The sequence below is a fragment of the Corvus cornix genome, chromosome 12 (assembly GCF_000738735.6).
Source record: "Corvus cornix cornix isolate S_Up_H32 chromosome 12, ASM73873v5, whole genome shotgun sequence".
Classification (NCBI taxonomy): Eukaryota; Metazoa; Chordata; class Aves; order Passeriformes; family Corvidae; genus Corvus; species Corvus cornix.
Window position 1 is genome coordinate 18218425 of NC_046342.1, and position 27556 is coordinate 18245980.

The 27556-nt window shown below is 43.2% G+C and overlaps 1 protein-coding gene across 12 annotated transcripts in view; it reads left to right on the forward strand.

Annotated features, from left to right (window-relative positions):
* CHL1 (cell adhesion molecule L1 like) overlaps positions 1–20335 on the forward strand; it is a 131734-nt gene extending 111399 nt beyond the window's left edge. For 9 of the 12 annotated variants that reach the window (XM_039558727.1, XM_039558731.1, XM_039558730.1 and 6 more), the window contains 9 exons: positions 2268–2490; positions 3701–3816; positions 3973–4177; positions 4405–4527; positions 5968–6147; positions 11736–11897; positions 12531–12662; positions 13447–13519; positions 15347–20335. In XM_039558727.1, coding sequence (XP_039414661.1) covers positions 2268–2490; positions 3701–3816; positions 3973–4177; positions 4405–4527; positions 5968–6147; positions 11736–11897; positions 12531–12662; positions 13447–13519; positions 15347–15563 — 1431 coding nt within the window. In that variant the 3' untranslated portion in view covers positions 15564–20335. Of the gene's footprint in view, positions 1–2267; positions 2491–3700; positions 3817–3972; positions 4178–4404; positions 4528–5967; positions 6148–11735; positions 11898–12530; positions 12663–13446; positions 13520–14243; positions 14248–15346 lie in introns of all 12 variants that reach the window. The other 3 variants (XM_039558735.1, XM_039558734.1, XM_039558736.1) reach the window with 3 other exon arrangements.
* The last annotated feature ends 7221 nt before the right edge of the window (positions 20336–27556 follow it).

The window sequence follows — 27556 nt, forward strand, 5'->3', positions numbered from 1 at the left end:
AATTTGACTTAAATGCATTCTGGATTTTCAGTATCATTTTCGGTTTCAGAAGACTGTTTCTTATGTCTGACATCACAGGTTATGTAAAAAAATATGGAAGTCCTGTAAAGCATAGTGAGAATATCCCAAAATTTGCTCTTCCCTGCTTCTTGTATGCAAGAAACTGCTTCAAGTAATTGTGGTCTTACCCTGCTCTGCAATTAAAATTACCAGCCAGGCCCAGGGAGGGGAGGGGTGGCTCATGGCTTCTGCCCTTCCAGCCTGGAAGTTTAAAAACACCACAGATCCCTTGTCCAAGAGAATGTGAGTTTGAATTTTTACACCAGGAACTAAAGGAATGTGGATAAACCTCCAAAGCCTGTGATGTGCATCAAAGGAATTATGTGGAAGTCTTGAGTATGGTTTCCAGACTTTGAATTTCCTGGGTTTTAAGCCTCGAGCTTCTGTGCCAGCAGTTGAATTATGTATTCCTTCATTTAGCACAAATATCCACAACTGTGGAAGGAAGCAGGCTTTTGTTGAGGCTGGAATTGCACACAATTTGCATGAGATTTACTCCTCAATCTGCTGCTCCCAGCAAAGAACAACAAATGTTTCCTCAGTGTGGACTCATGGTTTGGGGTATAATTGCATCCAAAAGGAGATGGCCCTCAAGATCCATGGAGCTGGATTTGAGTGGGATTTCTAGCCCAAGGTCAGAGAAGACAGTCCTGCCTCTCAGAAAAGGTTGGACTCAATGACCTTGGGGGTCTTTTCCAAATTCAATGAATCAATGAAATGCAGAGTTTTAGTACGCAGTACAGTTACTGGGAAATACTGGGATGGCCAACACATCTTTGAGCACCAGGAAGTTCATAATCACGGCTTAGACAGGGCAAAAGTGGAAGTGAAAGCTGAGCCTGAAAGGAGAGAATGGGATGGGAAGGCTTTGTTGAATCTTGTTGTATCATTAAAATGTTGTTAAACAGGATATTCATTTATTTCTGGCATTTCCTGTGTGCTTTTCAGAGGAACTGCTGGGCACTGCACATGCTATTTCTGACAGACAAAGGCTGCAGAATGATGTTAATCTGCCTATTTTGGATTAAGAGACCAGCTGAGCTTTAGTGACTGGATTTCCAGCCAAGGATTTGCAGCATTAATGGAGATCAAAATAAGAGTCAAGCAGTTCTACAATTTAACTCTATATGAGAAATCATTTTTTAGGAGGAATTTTTTACTTCTCCAGCTTCTCTTGCAAATCCCATTCCCTGGGATCTGTGCCACAGAGGTGGTGCCTGTGAGAAAGCTGCCCAGTTCCAATTCCTTTGCCACAGACATCCCAAAGGTCCTCAGAGCAGAGCAGATCAGGGGAATTTTTGCAGATCCCCCAAATTTAGGTTTTCCCATGCATGAGGAGTATCAATGGGGCATCACTTTCTGCTGGTGTTTGAAGCTGTTTCCTGTCAGACCTCTTGGATACAAACCAGCTATTATATATTTCATATTTACATATATTTAACCATTATTAAAAGCAGACTATATGATGGGGAAACACCCACAGCTGTTTCAGTGGACTGAAATAAACCCTCAGCTTTTTTGGTAGGGTAGGTGATTATTTAATTTTATTTATTAATGTAGCGCATTTTCAGAGAAATAAACTCAACTTGAGGATGTTTCATGAAAAGCTATTGCTATACATCTCCTAATATTTTATAAATTCATGTTAATTAGCTGGAAGCCCTGCTGGGATGAATTCTCCAGCTGATTGGTAAAAGCAGAGTGGCCCAGCAGTTGCATATTAAATGTCCAGGCATAATTTCAAGTATTTGGTGTGTAGTTAGAACAAACCTAAATTTTAATGACCCACCTTGCTGTGCTACATAAAATTCTAAGATAAAATGCAAATTTTATCTCTGCTAAAAGGCACACACATGGCCTTATGCCAAACCATGCAATTTAGTTGTGCTGAAGGCGTGTGGTTTTACATCACACAGGAAAACCTGTGGCAAAACAAAACCTGATGTGTGTAGGATGCAGAAATATGGCTCCTAGCAATTAACCTGGATTTTAATCCAAGCCTTTCACCCTCCTTTCTCTTGAAGTCATGATGTTGTTATTCCAGTCATGTTCAAATTAAAATGACAGCAAAAAGGCAAAGCTTGGGGTTTTTTGCCCCTTTTGCCTCCCAGTGTTCTAACACACATTCCAGAATTATCCCCCCCCCTTCAGCTGCTGTTCTGTGATTACAGCAAAGGCAGACAAGATCTTTTTTTAACTTTTCCCAGCCGCTGAAGCCCATGGAGAGGAACGGGCCAGGGCTGGAGTACAAAGTCAGCTGGAGGCAGCGGGGCGTCGAGACCGACTGGAACGAGGAGCTGGTGAAGAAACACTCCCTGAGCGTGAGGAACGTCCCCACCTTCGTGCCCTACGAGATCAAAGTCCAGGCAGTGAATAATTTAGGATCTGGCCCAGAACCAAACATCACCATTGGATATTCAGGAGAGGATGGTGAGTGGCAGGAATTTTCCTGTAAAATGGGGGTTTCTTGTGCTGCAGAACTCTCAGGCGGGGAGTGATGGATTAGGCAGCCCAAAGCTGCTGGAATGCCAGTGCTCAGCTTGAGGGGCTCCATGAGGCATGGACATGACCCGTGCTGGGTGCCTGGATGCCAGCCTGCTGGAGCGTGAGGGGTTTTTTTGGAAAGGTCACTTGTGCTCTCATTAATCTCAGTTGTTGGCTTAGTCTGGGTACTTGTTTGAAGGCCACAGTCCATGAGAAGTCTCTGAAGTGTAGCAGTCGTGTCGTACTTGGTGGGAAAAAAAATCTTTGTGTTCTCTGAGGCTTGACCCAACAGTTCAGCACTGTCAGAAGTTAAATATTCTGACAATTAGGGACAAACTCGCAGGCACTGGGTGTTTAAGTGAATTCACAGACAGTGCCACATTCCTGTGTGTGCTGGTGTTACCTTGTCCATGAGTCTTTGAAGAACGTGTTGTCTTCTCCAGCCTGGGTTTCTGTCCCACGGCTTTCCAGGGCTCCCAGCTGGAGTTTCAGTGCTGGAAATGGGCTCAGTGGGTCAGACAGGAGAATGCCCACTGCCCACCCAGAGGTGGGAACAGGAAGGTTTGCTGGTGCAGAAGAGCTGGTGAATAGTGAGAACAAGAAGAAAGAAACTCCACAGCATGTTTATTTTCTTTGTCTGTATGTGATGAGTCTAATTTTGTATCTACCAGTGGAAAATCTTCCTTGCAATTCAGTTGTCAGTGGATCAAGGCCTCCTTTTTTCAGGCACTGTAATAACTCTCTGTGTTATGCAGTGATTAAAATCCTACTGTTTAATGAGCTGAGTTGTAAAATGAAATTGATTATAAAGAAAACCTTTATGATTGCCTTCTTGAGTGCTGTGTTAATCATTTTTTTATTCTTCTCACTGCTGTAAGCATTGCTTGAAACAGGAAATCATAAATACTGGTAGAGAAATTCATGTGTCCCAGTGCACATGTATCCCAACCCTCAGCAGAAAACCCTGCAATGGAAAAATAATGTTTATTGGCCCATTCCACCCACTGGATGCAGGTGGAATGGCTTTTTGCTTGCCTGCAGTGAGACTGCGTGAAGTGGCACAGCTGGAGCTGGCAAGCCAAGCCCTGGAGCTGTGAACAGCGTGAATCTGGGCTCTTGGAAGAGTCTTTAACACCTGGGACTTTTGTTTTTACAGTTCCAGATGCTGCTCCTTCGGGCGTGTCGGTGGAGGTTGTGAACAGCACCCTGGTCAAAGTCTTCTGGTTTGGGATACCAAGGGACAGAGTTCGTGGGCACTTAAGAGGCTACAAGGTTACAAATTTCTCTATAAATATTTGTATATAGTTGAATAAAGTATTACATGAGTCCCAGATTGCAATCTCTCAATTTTGGGAAGGTGAGAGAGATCATGATCATGCTCAGCCCCATACAACATAATTTGTTACAGAAATCCCAATCTCCACGCAGGTCAGCTGGTGGAAAACAAAAAGCATGCTGGATGGGAAGAGGCATCACCCCGAGAAACACTTCCTAACGTTTGTAGGAGACAGGAACTATGGGATGATTCCTGGCCTGGAGCCCTTCAGTGAATTCCGCTTGACAGTTTTGGCTTTCAACTCCAGAGGAGATGGCCCCGAGAGCTCCCCCGTGGTGTTTGAAACTCCAGAAGGAGGTAAGACAAGAGGAAAATATGGGATGGAGGGACATAAATTGAAATTGTCCTTGTGACAAGGTGAGTTGATTCCTTATTTAAGGTGATTGTAAAAACTCCGCTATTCACAGAACCCTTCACTTGAAAGGGAAGCTGTGGGTGTTGAGCTAAATTGTATCCTCATTTAACAAGAATTTGTAGGGACAGACCTGTTCACTCCTCTGAAAGCTCATCCCTGTGTCTTCCAGTCCCTGAACAACCACGTTTTCTCAGGATCCTGAACTTTGACCAGGACTCGGTCTCTCTGTCCTGGGGACTTCCCAAGAAAGCCAATGGCCATCTCACTGGCTACATTCTGCAGTACCAGATAAGTATGTGCCTTGTTTGCTTTGAGTCTAGAACTGAGGCAGGAGCAGTTAAGGAAAACTCGCTGGTGTGATGTGCACAGAGGCTGCCAGAGGGCAGGCTGCCGCCAGCTCCCAGAGCTGAAAGTTTTCCATGCACTTCTCCCAGGGAAGCTCCCGTTGCTGCCATTCCCTGTCGCACATTTATGGGCTGATTCAATTATTTCATCTTGGCAAATTATACCTAATGCAGTGGTTAAAAAGACCCATAAATCGTAGGTGCATTTTACTGAGGTGAAACTCATTTAATACAAAGTGAATTGTGATGAGAGCACTCTGTGAAGCCACATTAATATAGATCTGCACATTATGTCAGGGAGCTTCTCTCCCCCTAAGGTGCCTCAGCAGAAACGCAAAGAACCACCTGAGTCATGGTGTTGAGTAATCCCACTGAAAACAAGCAAGTACCAGGGGATTTCTTTCTTTCTTGCCTAGGAAAGAAATGAGAAACAAAGACAATGTCAGGCAAGACCCAGGAGTTGGCCCAGACTGCCACACCAGTTGTGTGGTGTGGTGATAATTCAATGTATTTTTTATGTTCTTTGAGGGTGGAAAAGGATGAGTCAGTGCCCTTTTTTTAAAAAAAACCCACCCATGTACTTTTCACTTCTCTCTGCTGATAGCAGAACTGCTCAGCTGCCTTTGCCAACAGGGGCTGGAGTCTGGGTCTTCCCTTTGGTTTTGCTGATTACAGGCAAATAGAGTGGATCTATTTACAGAATCACAGACTAGTTCTGGTTGGAAAGGGACCACCGAGGGTCATCTGGGTCATCCCACAGCACAGGAGTGTGTCCAGGTGGCTCTGGAATATCCCCGGTGAGGGAAAAAGTCCACAATCTCCCCGGGCAGCCTGTTCCAGTGCTCGGTCATTACACAGGGAAGTTCTCCCTGATGTCCAGGTGGAACTTCCTGGGCATCAGTTTCTGCCCTTTGCTGGGCACCACCAAGCAGAGCCTGGTCCATCTTCTGACCCCTCCCTTCAGATATTTCTGTATATTTATAAGATTCTCCCTCAATTTTTTCACAACCCCTCCTTCAGCTGCCAGCTCTGAGGAGCCAGAGCAGCTCACAGCACACCAACCACCCTCTAAGTTGCTGGTAAAAGTTTGCAGATGTTTGGAAGCGAAGCAAGGAGCAATTCATAGATATTTAATGATCTAGGAGACAGTCGTTGTTACCTCCCACTCAGGCTGTGCATACATGCAATCAGAGAGCTTTTCAAGAGCAGTAATAGCTCACCAGCCGCCGCGAGATGCACACGGAGGACGTAAATCCCGTTTTAACACTGGCAGGAAGGGCAGATACACTCATCCAGCCTCCCTCCTTCCCCCTCCCTGCGGAGTGCTCCCTCCTGGCGGTGCTCAGGACACGTTTCCTGGCTCTGACCGAGGTGCTCTTCCCTTGCAGTCAACGAGACGCACGAGGTGGGCCCCGTGAGCGACGTGAGCATCACCAACCGCTCGACGCTGAGCTGGCGGCTGGCGGGGCTCAGCCCCAGCACCAAGTACAAGTTCTACGCCAAGGCCTGCACGGCCAAGGGCTGCGGGAAGGCGGCCACCGAGGAGGGGCTGACGCTGGCCCAAGGCAGTAAGTTCACACAGTCTGCTTTGGTGTGGAGGAGCTCCACCCATTGTGGACAAACCTAGCGGGAATAATCCAGGCTTGGCGTTTCCTTTGTAGTTAGGGGGGATGGATTTGTTTTCCTTGCCTTGAGAGCAGTCAATGGGACTTTTTAATGTGGCTGTGGTGTTTTTCAGGAAGGCAGAGCTCGTCTGTTTCCTTTTGCTGTGCAATCCTATTTCTGTTCCCACCCACCAACTCCTTAAGCCATGCTGGAATAAGTGAGTTGCTTTCAGGCATGAACAGAAAATTGAAGATACAGCTAATCTGTTCTCAGTAATATTATAAAAACAAATTCTGCCCATGCATGAAGGTGGGGGACTGCCAGCAGCATCAGGGGCAGCTGTTTGACATGGAAAATCCAGATAACCATAAAGTTGACTGCATTTGCTCCATTATTTATGATTATTTTATCAGAGACCAGGAGTGAACATTTGTGTGCCACTTACACCCTGTGCTGAAACACTGATGTTCAATGATTTAAAGGAAAATCCCAAGCACTCCATGATGGCTCATCTTTCAGCTGAAATGAAATAAAATGTACTGTGCTCAGCAAGTCTGAGAACTCCACAATACCGAGGAGCAGCTCCTTGGTATCAATCAGAAACCACTGCTGTGCACTTACCCCAGGGAAGGAGAAGAGAATGTGATAAGCAAAAGAGTCTTGGCCACATCATTTTTAGCAAAGATAACAGTCTGCAGCAATGTTGATGTAAAATAGAAAAATGGTCCATGCGCTGTTGGACTTCTAAGTTGCAGAATTCTTTTCAGTTACTGGTAAAACAGTTGAAAAGTGCTTAAAACCATTGTGTCCCAGTTCAAGATGCAGTCAGGAGCTGCCATTTGTTCTCTCAAGCAGTAAAACTCCTCAACTCTCTTGTGGCCTCCAGTCTCACTGTAGGTTACAGGTACTCACCTGGCAGCAATTATTAATCACCATGATACAGAATTTATTCCTCATTAAGGAAAGAAAAAGGTCTTTTTTTTTCCAAGCTCAGAATTGACCATATTTCCCCTCATTAGTTGCCTTTTCTGGCCTTCATTGGGCGACCAGAATAACGTGTTTGACTCCTTGAAAGTGTGTAACTTCTTGGAATAACCTTGTCAGGGTTTATGAGATGTTGGCATTCATTTTGTTCTCTTTCTTTACTTTCCTAAACTCTGTTTCAGCAGTGGCAACACCTGATTCTTGTGAAATATTCTTAGACTAGAGTAGTATAATTAATAAAAGCTGCAAGGGTTCGGTTCCATGATTTATGTGTGCTCCTTGGTGCTTCTCAAGCCACCCTAAATTAGGGCACTGCATCTGTCACTGAGGTGCCATTGGAGTTCTGTGTCATTATTTGCTGGCTAAATTGTTCAGATATTTTTCACCTAAACATGATAGGCTGAAAAAAAAATCATGCTTTTCACTGACCTTCTTGGGGTTTTAAGCTGTGGTTTGGGGACTGAGGCAATTGCTCAAAATTAAAACAATCTCTCTTTTTGAAGGAGGAGAGTGATTTCAGAAGTCAAAGTTGATAATTTCAAATGACCCACGTAAATGACAGATATAAAATGTGGTGCCCTCTGAAATGAAACTCCGTGATGGAGCACTCCATGTTTCTTTGGGGGTTGATTCAGTGATTCTATAACACTCTGTTCCAGTTTAATAATAAACCCATAAAGCTCCTGTTGTTCATTTTAAGGCTTTAGAAACTTCCACTGCTGCAATTCAGCCTTTGCTGTGGGTATTTCAGAATTTCACAATGCATTCTGCCAGGAAAGTGAAGATGTTGAGGTGGCAGCTCTGGATTCATTCACATTTTGGTTATTTTTACTTGATCTCCGTCACTGCTGTTGCTTTAATTTATTTGCAGTTATCCCTGCTACCACTGTCTGGAATTAGAAAGAAAAGGGAATATCTTTATTTAATATGTGAGGGGATTTGTGTAGCATCACTGAAAACAAATCTGTGCAGGGAAAATAACTCAGATATGAAACCCTGATAGGCAACCTAAGATGTTTATTATTTCATGATAAAATACTCTGGACAATCATGAAGAACCTGAGCAAAAGGGAATTTGGATTGTATTGAAAAATAAATAATAGTTTGATTTCTGTGGTTTCATCTTGGTTTCACTCCACAGAAGAAGGTATGTTGTTCTTAGAAAATGATTATAATCTCTGTCTTCGTATTTTCAGGCACTATTTCTTAAATGACCTCCAAACTAATTAATTTTCCCCTTGAAAATGTCAACTTCCCCAAGATCATTAGCCCTCAGAAACATAACACAAAATAATGCTCTTACAGAAGTGAAAAGATTAATTTAATGTAGCAGCCCTTCTTTAACACAAAGCTCCTTTTCATCTTGTCACCAGCGTTGCTCAGGGATTGCCAAACACGTATTACATGTTGAGAATTATCATTGTGTGTTCAGAAATCCAAGCATTAATGAGAAATTCATCCACATGAAGCCACAGAGTTGTAGGTTTATTCTCCAGAGAAGCCAGGAAATAGAAGTTTACCAGTTTCATTATATTCCAGTGGCCGTTGACATGTAATTCCCAAAGGCTTTTGGAAAATCTTAGGGAGAGGCTCCTATCCTTCAGGACCATTTGGAACAAGACATGGGGGTTTAGCTCTCTTTTGCCATAGGCACAGTGGAAAAGGAATAATAAAATGCCTTTCCCATATGCAACCACTGGTGCTGTTGGCAGCAAACCCTATTTGCTCAGAATCAAGAAAATCTAATGAAATTGGTGAAAATTTCTTGATCACCGCCTCACCTATAAATTCTTCTCAACAAACTTTACAGGTTTGCTAATCTCTGTAGCCTAAAATAATCCAAATTTAACATGAAATACCTGCTGCACTAAAAAAGTCCTGAAAATAAAGGATACTTGTGATGCATATTTATACATTTTTAATAGCCAGGCAGCAGGGTAAAATTAATAAAAGTTCAACTTTGCATTTATTGCAGCAGATGTATTTAGACAGGTATGGTCATAAATTAAGATGCTGCCCACAATTAGTACTTAGCTCTTAGACTGCCAGGGTTTTTTTTATAAGTATATTTTCTAACAGATGTGCTAACTTTTGGAGAACACTCTGGAAAGTCTTTGGGGGTGATTTCTATTGTTTTTCCCTATATACCATAAGCTCCTATAAAAAATGTGTGTTCCGTTCTCCTCATAAATCTTGGAGCCCAGTAGGAATATTGTGAAATTGCAGTTCAGTGTTTAATGTTCATGCAAGTCCCGTGGTGGGACTGATAAATAGTGGGGGAAGATGAAAAGTGCTGGTGATACGCCTTTATTACTAATGCTCCTTCTCCCTTATTGGAGATTAAAAACCTAACCCAACTGCTTTCAATTTTCTGCAGCTAATTCCTGCAGCTTTCAGTATGTTCCTGGCCTTCCCAAATGTGGAGCTTTTCCTTATCTGTGTGTCTTTGCTTTTATTTTTCAGGAGGCCACAGTGCTTTTTCTATTCCAGCCACCAAACTCACCCCCGTTAGCAAAGCTTTCTCCTCTGTAGGGCCCATGTCGAGTGTGTCACACAGACCAGGAAGAAATGGCATGGAAAGAAACCTCATAATCACCCAGCACTGGACACCTGTTCTGAGTTTTAAAGGAAAAAAAGTGTTTTGGGCTAGGAGATGATAAATGGAGAGCTGTTGGTAAATCCCCAGTGCCAGGTCAGGCTGGGCTCATCCTCATCTCAGGATGTCCATCCCAGCCCTGAGCTGCTCCATGTGCCAGGGCAGTGGCAGCTGCAGCATCAGACAGAGCTGAGCAATAAGTGGACAGAAAAAGGGGTTTTTTGAGCCATCTCACTTCCCTCTTCTGCTTCTCTAAAGAGCTGATGGTTCAGAAAGAAGAGGCTGCCACAAGCTGGGAATGAGTAGGAGGCAGAGTGGGACTGGTTAAGTTGGTTTAAGAATATGCACCACAAACCACCTACCAGGAGCTCAAGGTTTAGGATTTGCTTCCCAGGAATTCAGGAAAATCCTTCCTGAGGAGGCTGGTGGTGTGAACACTTCGGATCATGTGGTTATCATGTCACACACAAGTGTTATATGATATTTAACAGACACTGGGTTGAAGGTTCATGTTCATTCCTGTTCCTTTATGGGTAATATTCCCATTTTTCTGATGCCTTGATTTTAGACCATGTAATTAAAATGTACCTGTGGTATCCTGTTGCTTAATTTGCAGTTTGATTAAAAACTATAGCTGGGTTTCACATACTTCATTTAGCAAAAATTGCCGATGGATGGATTAATTTATGCTAATGAGCTGTGCTTCAGTATCAGCAGTGTTTCAGCTGGATGTGTTGTCTCTGGGTCCCAGTGGTCTGCTAATTTAACTGCTTATTGTAACACATGGAGAGTTGCCTTGAAAAACTTATCCTGAGCTGCTGCTTTTACTGTGCTTGGATTTATCTTAATCTGTTTTCTTGTTTTCCCTTCAGCTGTCAACTCAGCCTTAATCTCCAGCAGCTTCTTGCTTTGCTTATTTACTACTTGAAGTATTAATGATCATTGTTCTCCTGTCAGTGCTAATTGGCCAAGAGGTTTCCAGATTATTCTTTGTGCTCAAGATGTAGTTTGGATGGCTGTGGACAAAACAGGCAAATCAGGCAACTGACAACAATTCAAGAATTATTTTTATTAAGTGCAGCCCCCCCAAATTTCTCCTGCCATCGAGGACAGGGACACTCCCACGTTGTAAGAGATCCTTCCATGTCACACACAGTTCTGAATTTGCTGAGCAGGCTGTTCATGTCCAGGCAGTGATTGTCAACTGCTCTAATGTCGTTGTTCCTGATTTCCACAAGAGCTGTTGTGAAAAATCTTATTTAATGCCCCACAATCTGAATGCATTCAGGGGTTACAGGAGGTCTTTTGCAAGTAGCAAGGTTCCAAAACCAGAGCTACTGGAATTCCCCTTCTCCTAATCAAATATTAAACTCATCAGCAACACTTAAATGCCTAAATATCCATTGACAGGCAAATTGTTTAGTTGTTTCTAAACCAGTGCTTTGTGCAGGCACTGTGGAATTTGAAAGGACACAGAAAATCACTGTCAGGAGAGCAGCGAGTAGAAATCCCGCTGTTAATTTTTTCTGGGAGACATATAAGATTCCATATCCAGCTAACAAGCTGTCTGTGCTTCCCTGCTGAGTTCAGTTCAATGGGAGCAGCATCAAACCCCAGATTATCCATACAAAGCAAGCCCGTTTGCAAGCTGGAATTTTTTAAGCACGCATTAGTTAGAGCAGATCCATAATCCCCCATCAATATTAGCTTCCATCCTGGGAGATGTACAAACCCCTTCCTAAACATCAGCATTACTCCAGTCTGCTGTTGATTTCATCTGATGGAACAACAAAAATCAAACAGGGGATGTTTCAGGGTTTTTGTTTTGCTTTGGAAAATCAGATTGCCTGATGCCAAATGTTTAAAATGATGTGTTGTATTTGTCTGTTATTTGTAGCTGTGCATTTCCTAGGCTTTTTTTTTTCCATGAATGCCATTAATCCCTATGCCTTGAATGTGTGCATTCCGTAGGTAAAGGGAGCAGCAAGATTTCAGACGCACTAAAGCCCACCCCAAAGTTTCAGCCCAGCGAGGCCCTTGAGCCTGGCACTGAGTACACAATCCGCCTAGTGACTAAGAACTGGGTGGATAACAATAGCATTTTTGAAGATGTAATTGAGACCAGGGGGAGAGGTGAGACACAAAGCCCTTCGAGGTGCTGAACGTTTGTTGTGCCGTGTGATTCGATGTCGAGGTTCCATCTCGTGCAGTGTGAGTGTCCCAAACTCATCGTTCTGTGCTGTGGGGTTGAGGTTGGCCCTTGCAGTTGAATCCCGTGGGAGCACAAACACATCCCAGGTCCTTGGCTGAGCCTTGTGCGTTACACCAGCCTGGAAGAATCCCAAACCTTTACAAACCTGAGAGGGGGCAGCTGTGAAAAAACCCATAAGTGGCTGGTTTGGTGATTTGCACGTATTGGGGGCACTTTTACCTCTCTCTCTTTCGCAAAACAGCTTTTGCATGAGAGGCTTAACAACTCTGTGCTCGGCTTTGCTGTGTGGTGCTAATCCTGTGAGTCAACTGCTCTCTCAGAGCCACCTTGCCAAGTGTCTGTGTCGTGCCTTGTCACCTGCACGCTCCCCTCCAGTCCCAAATGTCACACTCTGGACACATTCCTGCCTCTCATTGAAGTTAACACCATAAATAGCGATAGAGTGATTCCATTAAGATCCAGCGAAGAACGTGATGTGTTGGTGTTATCGTGGGGTGCTGCCCTTTCCCTCTGATTAATTTTCTCCCTTTTTCCTCCTCTCCCATCTCCCCAAGCCTACGCTGGCATTTACGATGGGATTTCCACCCAGGGCTGGTTCATTGGGCTGATGTGTGCCATCGCCCTGCTCACCCTGCTGCTGCTGACGATTTGCTTTGTCAGAAGAAATAAAGGAGGCAAATATTCAGGTAAATGGATTTATTGTCCTTTCCCTGTGTTCACATGTTAATGACCAACATCCTTCAGAGTTTGCTCTCTGGGGGCCGCAAGGCCGCGAGCACAAACATCCAATTAGGATTTGTAGCTTTTGATAAATATCCACGGAGGGGATTTTAATGTATGTAAGTGGAGCTGTGCTCTCTGGGTGAGGCAGTGCTGTGTGCTGCTCAGAGAGCCTGAAAAGGCCTTTCCCAGCACTCCTGGAATATTCCAGCATTTAATCCAGCTGTGGGGCCAAGATCCTTGCTGGCAGGGCTCTGCTTTCCACCTGGGAACTGCTGCTGGACACACGGACAGAACTTCCACAGGCAGCTTAATAATGGAATATTTTGCTAAAAATTAACTCTGTAATTTTCCAAGCAGTGAGTAAGGATTTAAGTGAATGTATTGATGTAGAAATCTGGTTGCCCAGAGAGGTGGTGGCTGCCTCATCCCTGGCAGTGCCCAAGGCCAGGTTGGACATTGGGGCTTGGAGCAGCCTGGGATAGTGGGAGGTGTCCCTGCCCATGGCAGGGGGTGGGATGGGATGGGCTTTAAGGTCCCTTCCAACCCAAACCATTCCATGATGCTATAAATACTTGCTTTTAATAAATTAGGGAATGGTCCCAAACTCTTGGAAGCTCACAGGTTGTGTCCAGCCAACTCCAGGCCAGGCTGGAGGTGATTGCAGATGGTTTTCCCATTACCCCTGGGAAAAGAAAAATCCATGGCAGAACACAACACAGAGATCTGTCCTTTATTTTATTTGCACAGTGAAAGAAAAAGAAGATTTGCATCCAGATCCTGAAGCTCAATCAATAAAAGATGAAATCTTTGGGGAATATAGGTAAATAGGACCTGCTTTCACAAGCCTTTGTGTTTCTTGGGGTTTTGTTTCTTTCCAAATGCCATCATTATTTGGGACATTTTATGGCATGCAATTAATGCTGTTTTTCATTTTCAAAGCAAACCTCATAGGAGTGGATAAGAGTAGGAATATCAAGGTATATCCAGTATCTTTCAATCCATCCAAGCTGGGATATAAGGAAATGTTGATGTATTGATGATTTTTTTCACTTTTTTTTTAATTAGCATTGTATGAATAATGTAAATATATATGATACTTTGGGGTCCTGCTGAAAAGCCCACTGAAGTCAACAGATAGAATTCTATTCTTCAGTGGGTTTTTGAAACTTAGACCCAAATCATGTAATAATGGGGAATGGTCATTTTGGGGAAGAAAACAAAGAAAAGTTTGAAATATGGTGAAAAACACCAAAAACCCAAACAAACCTCACTACAGAAATCTCTGTAGGAGAATTGAAATAATCACTTTGGCTGCTTTAAAATAACTAAAACTTAAAGCAATATGTAATTGTGATATGAAGGAAAGGACATAATTACAAGAACCATGCTGGAGAACTGGTGATGCTGGCCTTAAGGGCACAAAATTGCTGTTGAAATCCCACTTATATATACTACATTATTTGTACTGGAGTAGGGCTTTTTTTTTTCTGCATAATTTCATCTTTATTTAATTTTTAATGCTTTCTAATGGGACAAATATTTAGAAAGGTAAGAAAGCCCTGAGGTTAATAACTTTGACCCCCTCCTTTCCCCCCAAAATCCAAACTTGTCTTTTTTTTTCTGAGGACAAATGCCCTGTGCAGAAAAGTAGCAATTTTTTTCTGTGTTGATTATGCACAAATTGAGTCCATCCTGAAGAAGTGAATTTCAGGTTCATTCCTCTGTCCTTCCTTAGATAACATTGCCAAAGATTTGACACTGAGTTGGCATCAGCAGCAAGGGCTGTAACTGAGTAATTATGTCCCTAATCCAGAGGCCTAATTTAGTTTTTTTGTGTAATCTTTTAATGTTTTCCCAGTTCCCCCCAATGTCCTGTTCAGGCTGTTCCTGTTGCTTGTCTGTGGTGCCATTAGGAGGAAAGGCGAGCAAAATTCCCCTTTTTTCCCTGAATTTTGGTGGTGGGGCTGTCCTTTCTCCTGGAATTTTCACTGAACAGAGACTGCAAATGCAGACATTCATTCTGCTTTGGTTTGGGTTCCTCCCCTTTAGCAGAGGCAAACTCCAGTGAGATAAACTGCAGTAAAATAAAACAACAGCAGAAAAAAGGGGGAAAGCACCTTTATTGGTCATTTGAACTCAAAGAGATGCTCCCAAAGCAGTGGCACATGACCCACTGGTGTGATATCACTTCACCCACCCAGCTCACAAGGAAAATTAAATAAATACTCCCTGAATGTTGTCCACTGTTCTGTAAAATGAAAAGTGTCTCTCTCTGTGAGGTGCTGAACACTTAACCTCAGCCCTGATGGCTGGAACAGACCCCTGAAATCCCTTCCAGCATTCCCTTTTCCTTCCCCTTTCCTTTCTGTCCGTCCTGTCTGCCCGAGGCAAAAAGGGAAAAAAACCCAAATAGATGGGTATTGATAATTGCCTGTTAACCAAAAAAATTGTTGGAATAATGACAAAATCCTGTGTGGGGAAGTCCAGGTGCACCAGGGCAGGACTCACAGGTCAGATCATCCTCACTGTTCCACCCACGTGTGTCCCTCACTCCTCCCTCCTGCTGCTTCCCTTCCCAACCCAAGGGCAGTTTCCCTCCTGGCAAGTGAAAGCCGGATTTTTGGAAAGGCCTTTCTTTATTTTGTAGTGACAGCGATGAAAAGCCGCTGAAAGGCAGCCTCCAGTCACTTAACGGGGACATTAAAGCCACTGGAAGTGCTGATAGTCTGGTAGATTATGGAGAAGGGGAGCATGGCATGTTCAATGAAGATGGTTCATTTATTGGAGCTTATTCTGGATCTAAGGAAAAAGGATCAGTGGAAAGCACTGGGAGTTCTACGGCAACTTTTCCTCTCCACGCCTAAAATGATTGGTGTTTAATTGTGATATTTATCCTGGGTAGCTCTCCACAGTCACCACGTGTGCTCGGGAGCAGGTTGCCAATTGAGCCAGTCAGGAAAAATCCTGACATCCAGGTAATACAAAAACGAGTCACTGCCACTAAAAGATGATTTCTCCATGCTAATTTCTATGTGTTTCCTTCTCAATAAAACAAAAATCATTCTTTACACGATGTGTAAACCCTCTGAGCAACCCAGAATTTCTCGATGGTGTATCTGTATCCTTACCTGCTGCTCCAGGTGTTCCTTAGGCTTGGAATATGTTTCTCTGTGTAGGATTTTTTCCCTGTATCGCTGTGTGTGGAATTCCCTTATGGCCTTGATTTTAACCTCGAGGTTGTGGCACAAACAAAACCAACAGGTTACTCTGCAAAGTGACACAATGAGGGAAAAGAGAATTGAAACGACCAGAGAAATATATTCTATATATTGTATAATTTTTCCTAAAGAATTAAACCCCTTTGTGTATGATACTCAAAAAACTGTTTTAGTGGTTACAGCTGACTTAATTACCAATATTTAGAGATGCAGCTTCACCCACAGCAAAGTGTGGGTGAAGCTGCTGCCCAGTAGCTGGCACTATTTCCTTAAATAAGTTAAGCTGCAGCTCTTTCCTGTGGCAAGGCAAAACAGGGTTCCCATCCACCATCACTCGAAATATTTTCATTTTTCCCCAGCTGCAAGCTGCATTTCTGAGCAAACTCCTTGGTGTCTGTCTCATATCTGTATATTTGTGAGCTAGCAAACATCCCGTGGAGACGTTGTACATATGATATTAATATTGACACAAGTCCAGAGCAGCCTGGTTTTATTTTGAACTGAGACATGTTGCTAGCATGGGTCTGTATAGCTGCGTAGGAATGACTAGAATTGCTTCTCAGTATGGATTTGGACCAGCAGAATTAGTTTTCAGATGGAGTTGTATGTTTAGGAATCATCCAAACCTCACACCATTCAAGCATCACCTAAACTGGACCTACCTGACTTTCAAGAGTTCATTTATTTTCAGCCTATTCACTGTTAAATAAACAAAGGCAAAAGCAAAGAGAAAATATTATGGTAGAGTTTCTTTTCTATTTTGTTGGCTGAATGCTGGTTTAAATCTGGTTCTTTGCCTCTCCAACACTAACTCAGCCGAGCTGTACAGCACATTTTTTTGGTCTTTTTGTATTGGAATCTCCTGAATCTCTTTTTAATAGCATTTTTATTTCTGAATCTGCTTGTTTGAGTAGAGCATCAATGTGGCTTCGTTTCTTCTTGCACTTCCAAATGGCTGCCACTCCATTATAAAGGTTTTTAAGTAGTTCCTGCAGGAGGAATAGATCCTAAAAGCTGTTTGGCATCCTGATAGCAATTAGGCAAATATCCCCAATGGCTCCTTCATGTGCTCCATGATTTCAATGGAAGGAAGAGAGGAAGCAAGAATTACTCCCGTGGTTCTGAGTTCCCAGCAAGGGCTACAGTGAAGCCCAGGGAAATGCAGCTTTTTCCCAGTGGGAAGGCTGTGGATCACACACAGGGCTCCCCTCAGGCTGGGGCTGCTCCTCAGAGCTTGGCAGTTTCTGGAAGCCTTTGCTGCCCGATGCTTCTGCTTATCTGTGCCTCTTCTGGGGTTTTTAACAGGAGCTTTTAAGGGCTTTTCATGTAACCTCTTTTCGGGAAAAGCAAACCCCAAAGAGCCACCCCAAAAGCTCCATTCAGGCTGTGCCTGTGAGTATAAAATGAGTGGAAATCTGCCCTCAATCAAAAATCATTGCATGCCATGGCAATGACCCACATCGTTCACTTTTTATAAAGTTACATTTTCTGTATTTTGTTCAATCCAAACACTGAAAAGTCCAAAAGCCTTTTATTTAATTCTGGGGGGGAAGTAATTTTCCAAAGAAGGGAGTGCACAATTAGAGAAATGTGAAAATTGGCATCTCATGAACAGAGACATTTCCCAGCAGCATCTTTATCTGCTGACTCGTGTCTGCTGCAGCCCAAACCAGATAAAATCTAAGAACTGATTAGCCTTGTGACAATCTGCTGCTTGCTTTGGGCTGGTTTTAGTGTGTTTCTTTTAGGAATCATCTGCAATGATCAAAGGTCTTTGAAAAGGGAACAAAATTAGGGAATAAAATTGGGGTGGCTTGAAAAAGGAACAAAATTAGGGAATAAAATTGGGGTGGGCTCCCCCAAACCCTCACGCTGGGCTGGGGGGGCTGTGCCTGCACACACCCATCCTATCTTCCTGTGGGTCACTGCAGATAAAGCAGACCCCTCATCCCAGAAAACGCCTCTGTTGAACAGCCCCAAATTTCAGACCATATCAGTGAGTGTCAGATGATCCTGTGATGGATGTAAATCCCCTGTGCAGCTCTTGCTGCCGAGGTGTTTGTGCCATCCCTGTGCTGTGCTGCTCAGCCGTGCTGCTGGCGCCGCTTTTCCCACTCCAATTTTAATTCACAGCCCTAAATCTTAATGTTGGTGTTCCACGAGGCCTCAGGATCTAAAAATCAAACAGGGAGGAAAAGATGTGCGATGGAACCTGGATTTCTGAACATGGATTTTGAGGAATATGCCCAATGAATATTAAACAAGTGGCTCAAACTCCCAGGAAATCTCACTCACCTGAGCTGTTTTCTCTTCCCCAGTCATTTATATTCCTTTTTCTCTTGCACTGGGATGTTTTCTGCTGTAAAGGCACCCTGGAAAGTGCAGGACATTGGTGGTTTTTTAGAGATTTTTTTTCAAAAGTAAATCAACAGAGCAAGCTGAGGTTTTCCTGAGGAGTTTTTTGTCATTGCAAGGAGCTGGGCTGGGGTTTTGTCTTGGTCTGTGACAGATGAGAGGAAGTGTGACCACGTAGCTCAATAAAATGTGCCACCAATTGTCCCTGAGTTGGAAGGGACCCACAAGGTCATCAAAGTCCAGCTCGTGGCCCTGCACAGGACAGCCCCAAAAATCACACCCTGTTCTGAAATAGTGCACTGAGTATTAAATCCTTTGAGCTCCTTTGTTTGGGATTTTTGGGGATTTTTTTTTTTTTCCTCTGGCCAGGAGTGTTTATTAAAATCACCTGCCGGAAATCTGTGGTGAATTCATTAATTAATACCTAGCAGGGAATTCCAGGCTGCCTGCTGGGAGGAGGAAGTCCAGGCATGGGAGCAGAACAGGGAGTTACCAATTACGAGTTATCCCAGGCCATGGCTGTGCTTGGGTTCCGTTTGGTTCTGACAGCTCAGGACATTTTGCCTCAGTCCAAGTGTGAGAGGGAAAATGACACTTTCAGATTTGAAATCCCAGTCGACCCCGGATGTAATTCTAACCAGCAGGGAGGAAGCATTTCCCTGGCCCCATGGATCCGGGTTTGGGGATCTAAGCAGCCTCTGGAAGAAGAGAGGGATGGGTCTTGCTGACAAAGTTGTGCAGTTTTGACTGTGCATGAGATTAAACAAATAAAATCAGCTCTTCCTAAATAATGGGAAAAAACCCCTCTGTCCTTTCTCCCAAGGGAACTGTTTGAATTCCCAGAGCAGCATAATATTGATTTGGTGTGGATTAATTTTTCTCTAATTTATATATATATATTTATATGTAAAAATGTAATTACACAATCAAGAACTTCCAGGAACAGCACCAGCTTCCTTCTTTGGCAAAATTAGGGCATCCAATCTCATGGCTCTGCATTCCAGCCAGTAAAAATACAGCACTGGGCATCCAAGCCCTGCTGGGGCTGGAATGTTAGGAAGAGCAGAATTAGGAATCAAATCAGAAAATGGCTTTCCCCCTCTGGATAAAATCGTGTGTTCATGTATAAAAAATTAAAAATTGTAACTCACATCTTAAATGGATCTAATTAGCAAATCATTTAATGACTGATATTTGTTCTGCTGTGTCCACATTACACCAATTCCAGTGAGTAGCTCTTTTCCTGGTAACTGCTTCCATTGACTGAATGGCTCCAATCCAGTGCATGAGAGGTTTTCATCAAAATTTTCAGGCCAATATCCTTTTTGAGATGAAAACAAATAGTAGCACAATCTTCCTATATTAAAAAAAAAAAACAAAAACAACCAAGGTGGGGTTTTTAAACAGTAATTCCACATTTTGTAAAGAAAACTTACGAAAAATATTTACTGCTCCTTGAGCTTCCGAAATGAAACCTCAGCATCATTTTTCATAGCCATGATATTGCAGATGAGAGGTGTATTTAGGTTATTTTACTCACCTGTAAGAACAGATAGAAAGAAAGGAAATTCTTCCTGGAGAATTGCCTTTGTTTGCCAATGGATCACGCCCTCGGCTGCACCTCTGTCAATGTTGATGACAAAATAAAAAGGTACAAACCACGCTGGAGTAGCAGGACATGTTTACATTGCAGCTCTGGATCTCTCATGTAAAATCTCAAGTGATCTGCACTGATTTGTTCTGTTTTCAGGCAGGAGCCCCTCGGCGGGTTTGAGCCAAAGCATTCTGTCTGTTCATTTTTTATTGTTATGGTTCTGACTTTAAACAAGAGACTTTGTAATTTCATGAGAAAAAGATCGAAGCAAATGTGGTGTCACCATCACAATGTTACATTTTTGGGGAGCTAAATGTTAGTGTGCATTGATTAAAGTTTAGAGAAACGTGTTGTACCGTAGTTGCTGTTTGTACCACGCAGATGTGCACGTATGGTTTGAAAAGATATTTTCATTTTACATGAAATACAACTTTGCTAATAAAAGTTTGACTTGATGTAATCTTCAAAAGCCTTGGCTGTGATCTGCACGTTTCTCTTTTGTTTGATTGGGGGGTTTTGTTTGATTTTTTTTCCACTTGACACTGTTTACTTGCTGGGAATCTGATTTAATTGTGACTCATAGACCTCTCTAGGCTGTGGTCTGTGGGGTTTTTTTGGTTTCACACCAAGGCTGAGCTGCCCTTGGCTTTCACTGGGAGTTTTGGACACCATGGACCATCAGCCCTCTAGATATGACACCAAAGCAGGATGAAGCTGACCTGCAAACACCCTGAATTCAAATTCCTCATTGATTCCATGTGATCCTGTCCTGGACCAAACTGTCACCCTGTGTATTGTTAGCATCTCTCACATGCCTTTTTCACCCTATTAACAGCACAAAACCTCCCAGCACACAGAGTTCCTACTCCTCTTCATTAAAGGTCACCAGAATATTGGTAATTTTTATAAATATCCAGGCACACACAAACCCAATAAAACCTTCTGTTGTTGTTTTTTAGGGAAAACAACACTTATGCTTAAAGACTGAAATCTCTATGTATCCATTTTATAGGAATTTAGCAAATGTGCTTTGTTTGCCAAGGAAAACACCTCAGTTCTTTTGTTATTCTCTCCCCATCCCCAATATTTGGTGTTCTGTGGTTAATTCTACTCTGTCCATGGGGAGGGTTCTGCAGGTGAACACAAATTCACCCTCCTGACACCTGGAAGAGCCAAACTGAGGACTCATTAAAAGCCAGCAGACAAATCCATGGCAGCTGATACTGCTGCAAAATCGGGGTTTTTTAATGTATTTAACAGGAATCTGAAAGATCTGGTTGACGCTCAAGTGTGTTGAGCATCACACTTGATGCTGGTGTGGCTTTTGTGCTGTTTTGAGTGTATTTCATTGAAACATTCTGTGCTATTCAGAGCGTATTTCACTGTACTTTAGTGAAAGAAAGTCTCCTTTTTGCCCCCTGTTTTTAGCTGCTTCACTTCAGCAGGAAGGTTTCAGGAGGTTTTTTTATGCATTCTTCACCCGCAGGAGCTCCTGAATACATTCAGTGGGAATGCAGCACTGTGCTAACAGGCATTCACCTTTCAGGAAGGCATCAAGGGCATCCCAAGAAGGTTTTATTACAATTCATATCCTGGAACAATGAGATTTACACTTTTCTCAAGAGCATAATGGGGAGGAGAAAGCCCTACAATCATGTGCTTCACTGGAGTGAGAATGAAGGTGCTGCTGCCACCGTCAGGTGCGTGGGAGCAGATCCCACAGAAGTTTAAGGATGAAATACGGGATGAATACACTCTTACTTGATATTCTGCTTTTGAGACAAGGTTAGCATTATCAGACCTGTTTTGGGGGCAGAGCATTCCTTCTAATGTTCAAACATTTCACTCCGTTCTTCGGTCTCACAAGGAGATGTCATTGCTTTTCCACTTTGGCATCTGTTAATCAGCTGGGAATGCAGAGGAGTCACTCAGCCCCAGGGAAACACCAGCAGCCTCACGCTGCTGAAATGTCTGAGCTCTGCACATTCCTAAGCCTCACTGAACAAGACTTGGGGTTTTTTTTACCATTCTTGAAGCCCTCATGATGTGGCTAAACCCACCCAGAAGAGCTGCCCCACCCCATGCCCTGGATGTAGAAATGGGCATTTCTGTAAAAAACACCACTCTGCATTTCAATTTTTTTTTTTCCTGTAGAGTCTGTGCTTTTGTGCTGCATCTCCATCGCAGCCTGGGGGTTGCAGCACGTTCTTCACCATTTGTTTGGAGCACTGGGGCAGGATTATCTCAAACCAGAAAATAGGCAGCAGTACCCTGAGCTTGGGGTTTTTTTTGTTTTTACCACCTGGTTTTGTCTGGGAGTCCCAAAGTTTGTTGCAGTATTTTTATTGACTTAAAACTCTAAAAATGGATGGTTTTGGCAGTTCTGAGATGGAGGTGAGAAGCAGGGATGTGAGGAGGAGTGGGAGGGTGGGAAGCAAGGGCAGCTGTGGCTGGCACAGGACCAGAACTGGGTCATTCCCAATTGCTCCTCCTGAAGGAAATGAGGTACAGGAGGTACCTCTGTACTAATTATCCTGCTGCAAATCAGCTTTTCCCAATCTGGGATAGAATTACCTTCATGGCTGAGAAGTGTTTCCCCCAGCTCTGGAATGGGGAAGCTCTGCACTGGTGTCACAGCTCATCCTGGGGGAGCAGGAGGAGAGGCCTGGCTCCCACTTCTTGCTGGGCTGGGGATGGAGCTGGAGCTGCTGGAAGCTGCATGGAAAGCTGGACCGGGCACCCAGGTGAGAGTAACCAGCAATGGGAAAAGGGGTTTGGTGCTGCTTTACCTGGTAGAGAATGTTAAAAGAGGAGATCTGGGGGCTGTGGTCCCTCCTGAGGGCGTTTGCTGTTTCAGGGCTGGCTTGCAGCCTGTGCTGTGGGATTTTCCCATTTTTCCCTGGCTGAAAGATGTGGCTGCTCTGCTGTGTTTCCTCTGGAGCAGGTCTCTCATCCTTGCTGCCTCTCCTGCACAAGCTTTGTTGTTTTCTTCCCCCTCCTGACTCTATCAGGATTTATCTGTGCTGATCCCTCAAGTCTTCCTTCCTGGCTTGGAGAAGTTCCAGCCTGTTTTGTATCCGTGCTGTGTTGAGGCTTTTTCTTCTCCATGCATATTTCTCATCACCTGTAACCTCCTCATCTCTTTGGCATGGAAGCTGTGTTCCACTGACAGGTACACTTGGGATTTTGAAGTTAGCATGGATCGAGGTGTCGGAGCTGCCAGACTTTTTGGTACCTTTAAAAAAAAAAAAAAAAAAAAAAATTCATTTTTTTTTTTTTTTTAAACCCAATTTGTCCAAAGCAGTTCCCATTTGCTCCTCTGGGTGATGTAGAGAAGATCTGGGCAGGAGTTCAGGAGCTCCCCAGTGTGTTACTGGTGGGGGGATGCTCCTGAGCCTTGTGCTGTGTGGGATTTAACCTGGGAATTGTTGGTGTTGTTCCCTCCTGTGCGTGTCTGCAGGTGGCTAGACACATGGGGGCTGCTGGTATTTTGAAATTAGCCCTTTTTATGATTATTTATTAAATAATTAAAAGCATAAATGCAGTTTCTAATAAAAATCACCTCTCTATGTGTAAGCCTTTATGACTTCAGGCAGTCACTGTTCTGAGCATTTATTTCCCTCTAAGTGGCAATTTATATGAAACATGCATTAAAAAAATATTCCTGGACTATTTAAAATGAGAGTGGAGTAACAACTTCCAGTGGAGCAGGAGCTCTGGTTAATTATTTATAATTTTGAAAAGTACATTTTCCAAGCTCAGCATGGAGCCCAGAGGCCACTAAGTAAATAAATTTACATAAAGTGCAGCGAAATCAGATCGTTTGACACAGCAATTCACCTAATTTAAAAAAAAAAAAGAGTTCTTGAGGAAAAATAGTTGCTGCAAAGAGGAGTGTCAGCAGAGGGGTGTGGAAGTAAGTGGCAGTGACAAGTGGAGTGGGAATAGCTCTGGAGTATGGCACTGAGAGATGGAGGAACGTCATGGAAGCTGCTAAAGCCACTTGCTCTCATTGTTGCCTCATCAGGATGAGTTGAGGAGGCAATTGTCTCCTGGAAATACTTCCTTTGTTTCATTTCCCACAACCATCAGTTGTTGAGAACTTAAAACTTATTCATTTGCTTCTTGGAAAATATTTACTGAAAAACCAAAAGCTCTTCACTTTTTGTATTGCGTTTTTTATGACTCCAAGGCTGCAGATTATTTCCTGTCCCAAGGCCTCTTAGCTGCCAGGTTTTATCCATTTTTTCTGAGAGTTTTTTCTGGTGTTGTTTTCCTCTGCTGGGCTCAGCTGCTCTCCTGCCCAGGTTTCCACTCTCCCAGGGCAGCAGCATCTCCCTGGCTTTACCTGAATCCAACTTTTCTGAACTCCCCAGCTCCTGGAGTCCCAGAATGAGGAAAAAGAAGAAGAATCCAACTGTTGTGCTTTCAGATTGTTTCAAAAAGGAAAATATATAAGTACAGTCTACCTCAAGGAATGCAGGTCATCAGGTTTAGTCTGATTTATTGAGAATTTTACATTGCAGATCACACTTTTTAAAAAGAAATAATTACAAAACCTCTTCCTTTTGACTACATAAAGCCATGGGGGAGTGGAAGAAGAATGTGCTAATTCTTTAAATATTCAGGATTGTGACTCTGTCATTGACCCTGCCTTTCAAAATTGAACATTAAGTATTTGAAAAGCCCACATTTGGACTAATTTTGGCAAACCTCATAGAAATGCACATTTCTAGTTTGTTTAAATTTTGTTTAAATTTTGTTTAAATTTTGTTTAAATTTTGTTTAAATTTTGTTTAAATTTTGTTTAAATTTTGTTTAAATTTTGTTTAAATTTTGTCCAAATCTCTCCTTGCCAAACATTATTTTTTTTCTCACATCTGCCGTTGAAGTTTGCAGTTAAGGAAACTTCCAACTCCTTGTTTCATCAGCCACTTATCAGCTCCCATTGTACCTGAAGCTTTCTGTCAGCCTGACGAGACAGAGCTGAACCCATTTCTTCTTCTAATCAAGATAATAACTGCTAAGAATAGATGGATTTTGGTGCTGTTGAAAATGCAGACTAATTCTTGCCATAATTATCAAGTCTTTAACTGGTAATTGCACACTGTTCCCATCTATCTGCTGTCAGATTTATTTCTGTAATTGACCTCCTGGTCAAGGAATTAGAGACAGCCTTTGATTATTGGTTCAATTAGTCTTGAAGCATCATGGGTTTTTCTTTCTTCTTTTTTTTTAAAGGTGTTTTAGCTCTCCAGCCAGTCAAATGAAGTATAAAAAAGATGTCACTAAATATTTCTTACCTTTATCACTGTTATTACCTGCTGAGACTCATTTTATTCAGTCTATGGATACACTGAGGAGGGTTTTGATGAGAAGTGATTGACTTTGTGCTTTTTCTTAGTTTTTACATTTTAGGGACACTGTTTGGGGGCCAAGGGAATGGCTTTTCAGTGGTGGTGGTGTTGAGCTTCTACATCACCAGTGCTCCCCACCTGAGCTGTTCCCTTTGGAGCTGGATCCTTCCAGGGGGAAAAAGAAAGTAGAGGATTTGGGTAGAGGTTCTAGAGGCTCTGTTGTGTCTGTATATTCAAATATGAGGAGCACAGAGAGAAGAACATACATTTTCTAGGATTGTTGTTTTAAGTTTTCCACACAAAATGACCAGGACTGGGTTTGGGAAAATGGAAAACCAGAAATATTGTTCTTGTCATCCACAGCCAGGACGTGGAGATGGAGATTGATTTGTTCCTCACTCTGTGTAAAACAAGAGCAGGGCCATGGATTTAGACAACAACTTCTGGCCTGATTTACTCATTAAGTGAAACAGAATGAATGTCAACAAGGGCCTAAATTAAGTGTGGGTTTTCTCTCTTATTATTTATTAACTCCCTGCCCAGGGAATTTGTTGGAGGTGGAATAATATCAGGGTGATCTTGTCATGGAGGGAGGGGAAATAATCCCAACTCCAGGGGTCTAAAGCCTGCCTTTCCCTCCTTTTCCCCCTGTTTGCACCGCAGAATTCCCTTGCACATTTTCCCTGTGGAAATTCATCCATCAGGGTTTTGGGGTAATATATTTTTGTGCTACTCTTGCACATACAAGTGAATGTCTGTACAGGGATAGAAGAAAATGTATGAAATAAAACAAACCTCTTTTCTGGTTCCCACCCTAAGACGAGCAGCAAAATAGGATTAAACAGAAAAACCCCTTCCCCTGCATGAGACAGATGTGATCTGGAGTTTAATTCTTGCCTTGCAATGAGATTTTACTCAGTTCTACCTTAGTTTTAATCCTCACGGTGAGGTGCCCCTCAGTTAAGCTGTGCAATCCCATCCCTCCAGGCTGTGGTGGGAGCAGTGCAGTTGGGGATGCCAAGGAGAGTCACACTTGGATTTTTCATTCCTGATGGTCACCATCATAGGGATAACTCTTTCCATAAGAGCAAACATAAACAAATGCAGTCTGGAATTTCATATTTCAGCATTCACCTGGCATTCCAGCTTGCTGTTATTATCCCAAATCCTTTCTGTTCCTCTCCAGCTGGAGCAGAGGAGGGTTGCTGTGGTTCCACCAGGGGAAGGGGCAGATGCTGCCATGTACAGAGTGGCTCTTCCAGGAAAAGTGTGGAGATAATTGCAAGGGATTTTGCTTGTTCCTGTGTCTCTTCATGAAAATCACTTTGCTAACCTTGGCTGTGTCCTCTGGAAGGATCTGAGGCCATCCTGACTGTAAGAAATCACCCGTGAGGATTATTTCCCTGTGCCTGCTCCCTCCTGGACTCATGACAGCATCCCTGCACCTCAGTAACAGCTGCTCCAGTTCTCCTGCCTCCAGTTCTTGAGCTTTAACTGGATTTCAGCATCTATTGAGGTTTTTTTAATCTCAGAACTTCTGCTGCTTGAGGATTTAGGAAGTTCAGAGCAGCTAAAGCTCCTGAGTGCAGTGCTCAGCTGCAAGGGCTCGGCATCAGTTGGTTCATAAATAAGCTGTGTTTTAATGCTAAACTTCAGCACCTCCCTGTGCCTCCTCTCCTGGGCTTGTATCCCAAAGTCCTCTCTCCTAACAATGCCCAGCACCTCGTGCATGAGCTAAGGGAGGGATTTCACTGGAGTTTTTGTATCCTCATGGCTTCACTTCTGGATACTGAGGCAGGTGGATGTTGGTCTGTATTCTCCTCTTGCCTGTACTGGTGGGACTGGGCCTCCACCAAGGTAGCTTGGGAGTGAGGCCACTGTGACAGGAGGTCTGACATGGAAATTTCACTCACCTGAGGCTGGAGGATCCCTTTTCAAATGCAGGGTGAGCAGCAAGAGTAGGGGCTTTAAATAAATCCCTCAATCCCAGAGCAGAAAACATCCCAGTAAAACGCAAAAGCTCCTGAAAGGTATGAAATTTAAGACACTTGGAAGGTCCCAGTGTTCCCAGTTTGCTGGGACTTGATCCCTACTGAGGCTGTGAAGGGATGTGCCTGGACCTATCCTGAGTTTGTGTGGAGTGTAAGAATTGCACCTAAGCTTGAGAGAAGAGGTCGAAGCAGCCCAAGGCATCTCTGAGAGCTGGCCTTCAGTCAATCCATTCATCACATTATTAAAATATCATAGGGAGTCAGGGAATTGAGAATTCCCCCTCTCTGTAACTTCACCACTGCATCAGAGTTGCCAAATATATGGAATTTTTTTCTTTTCCT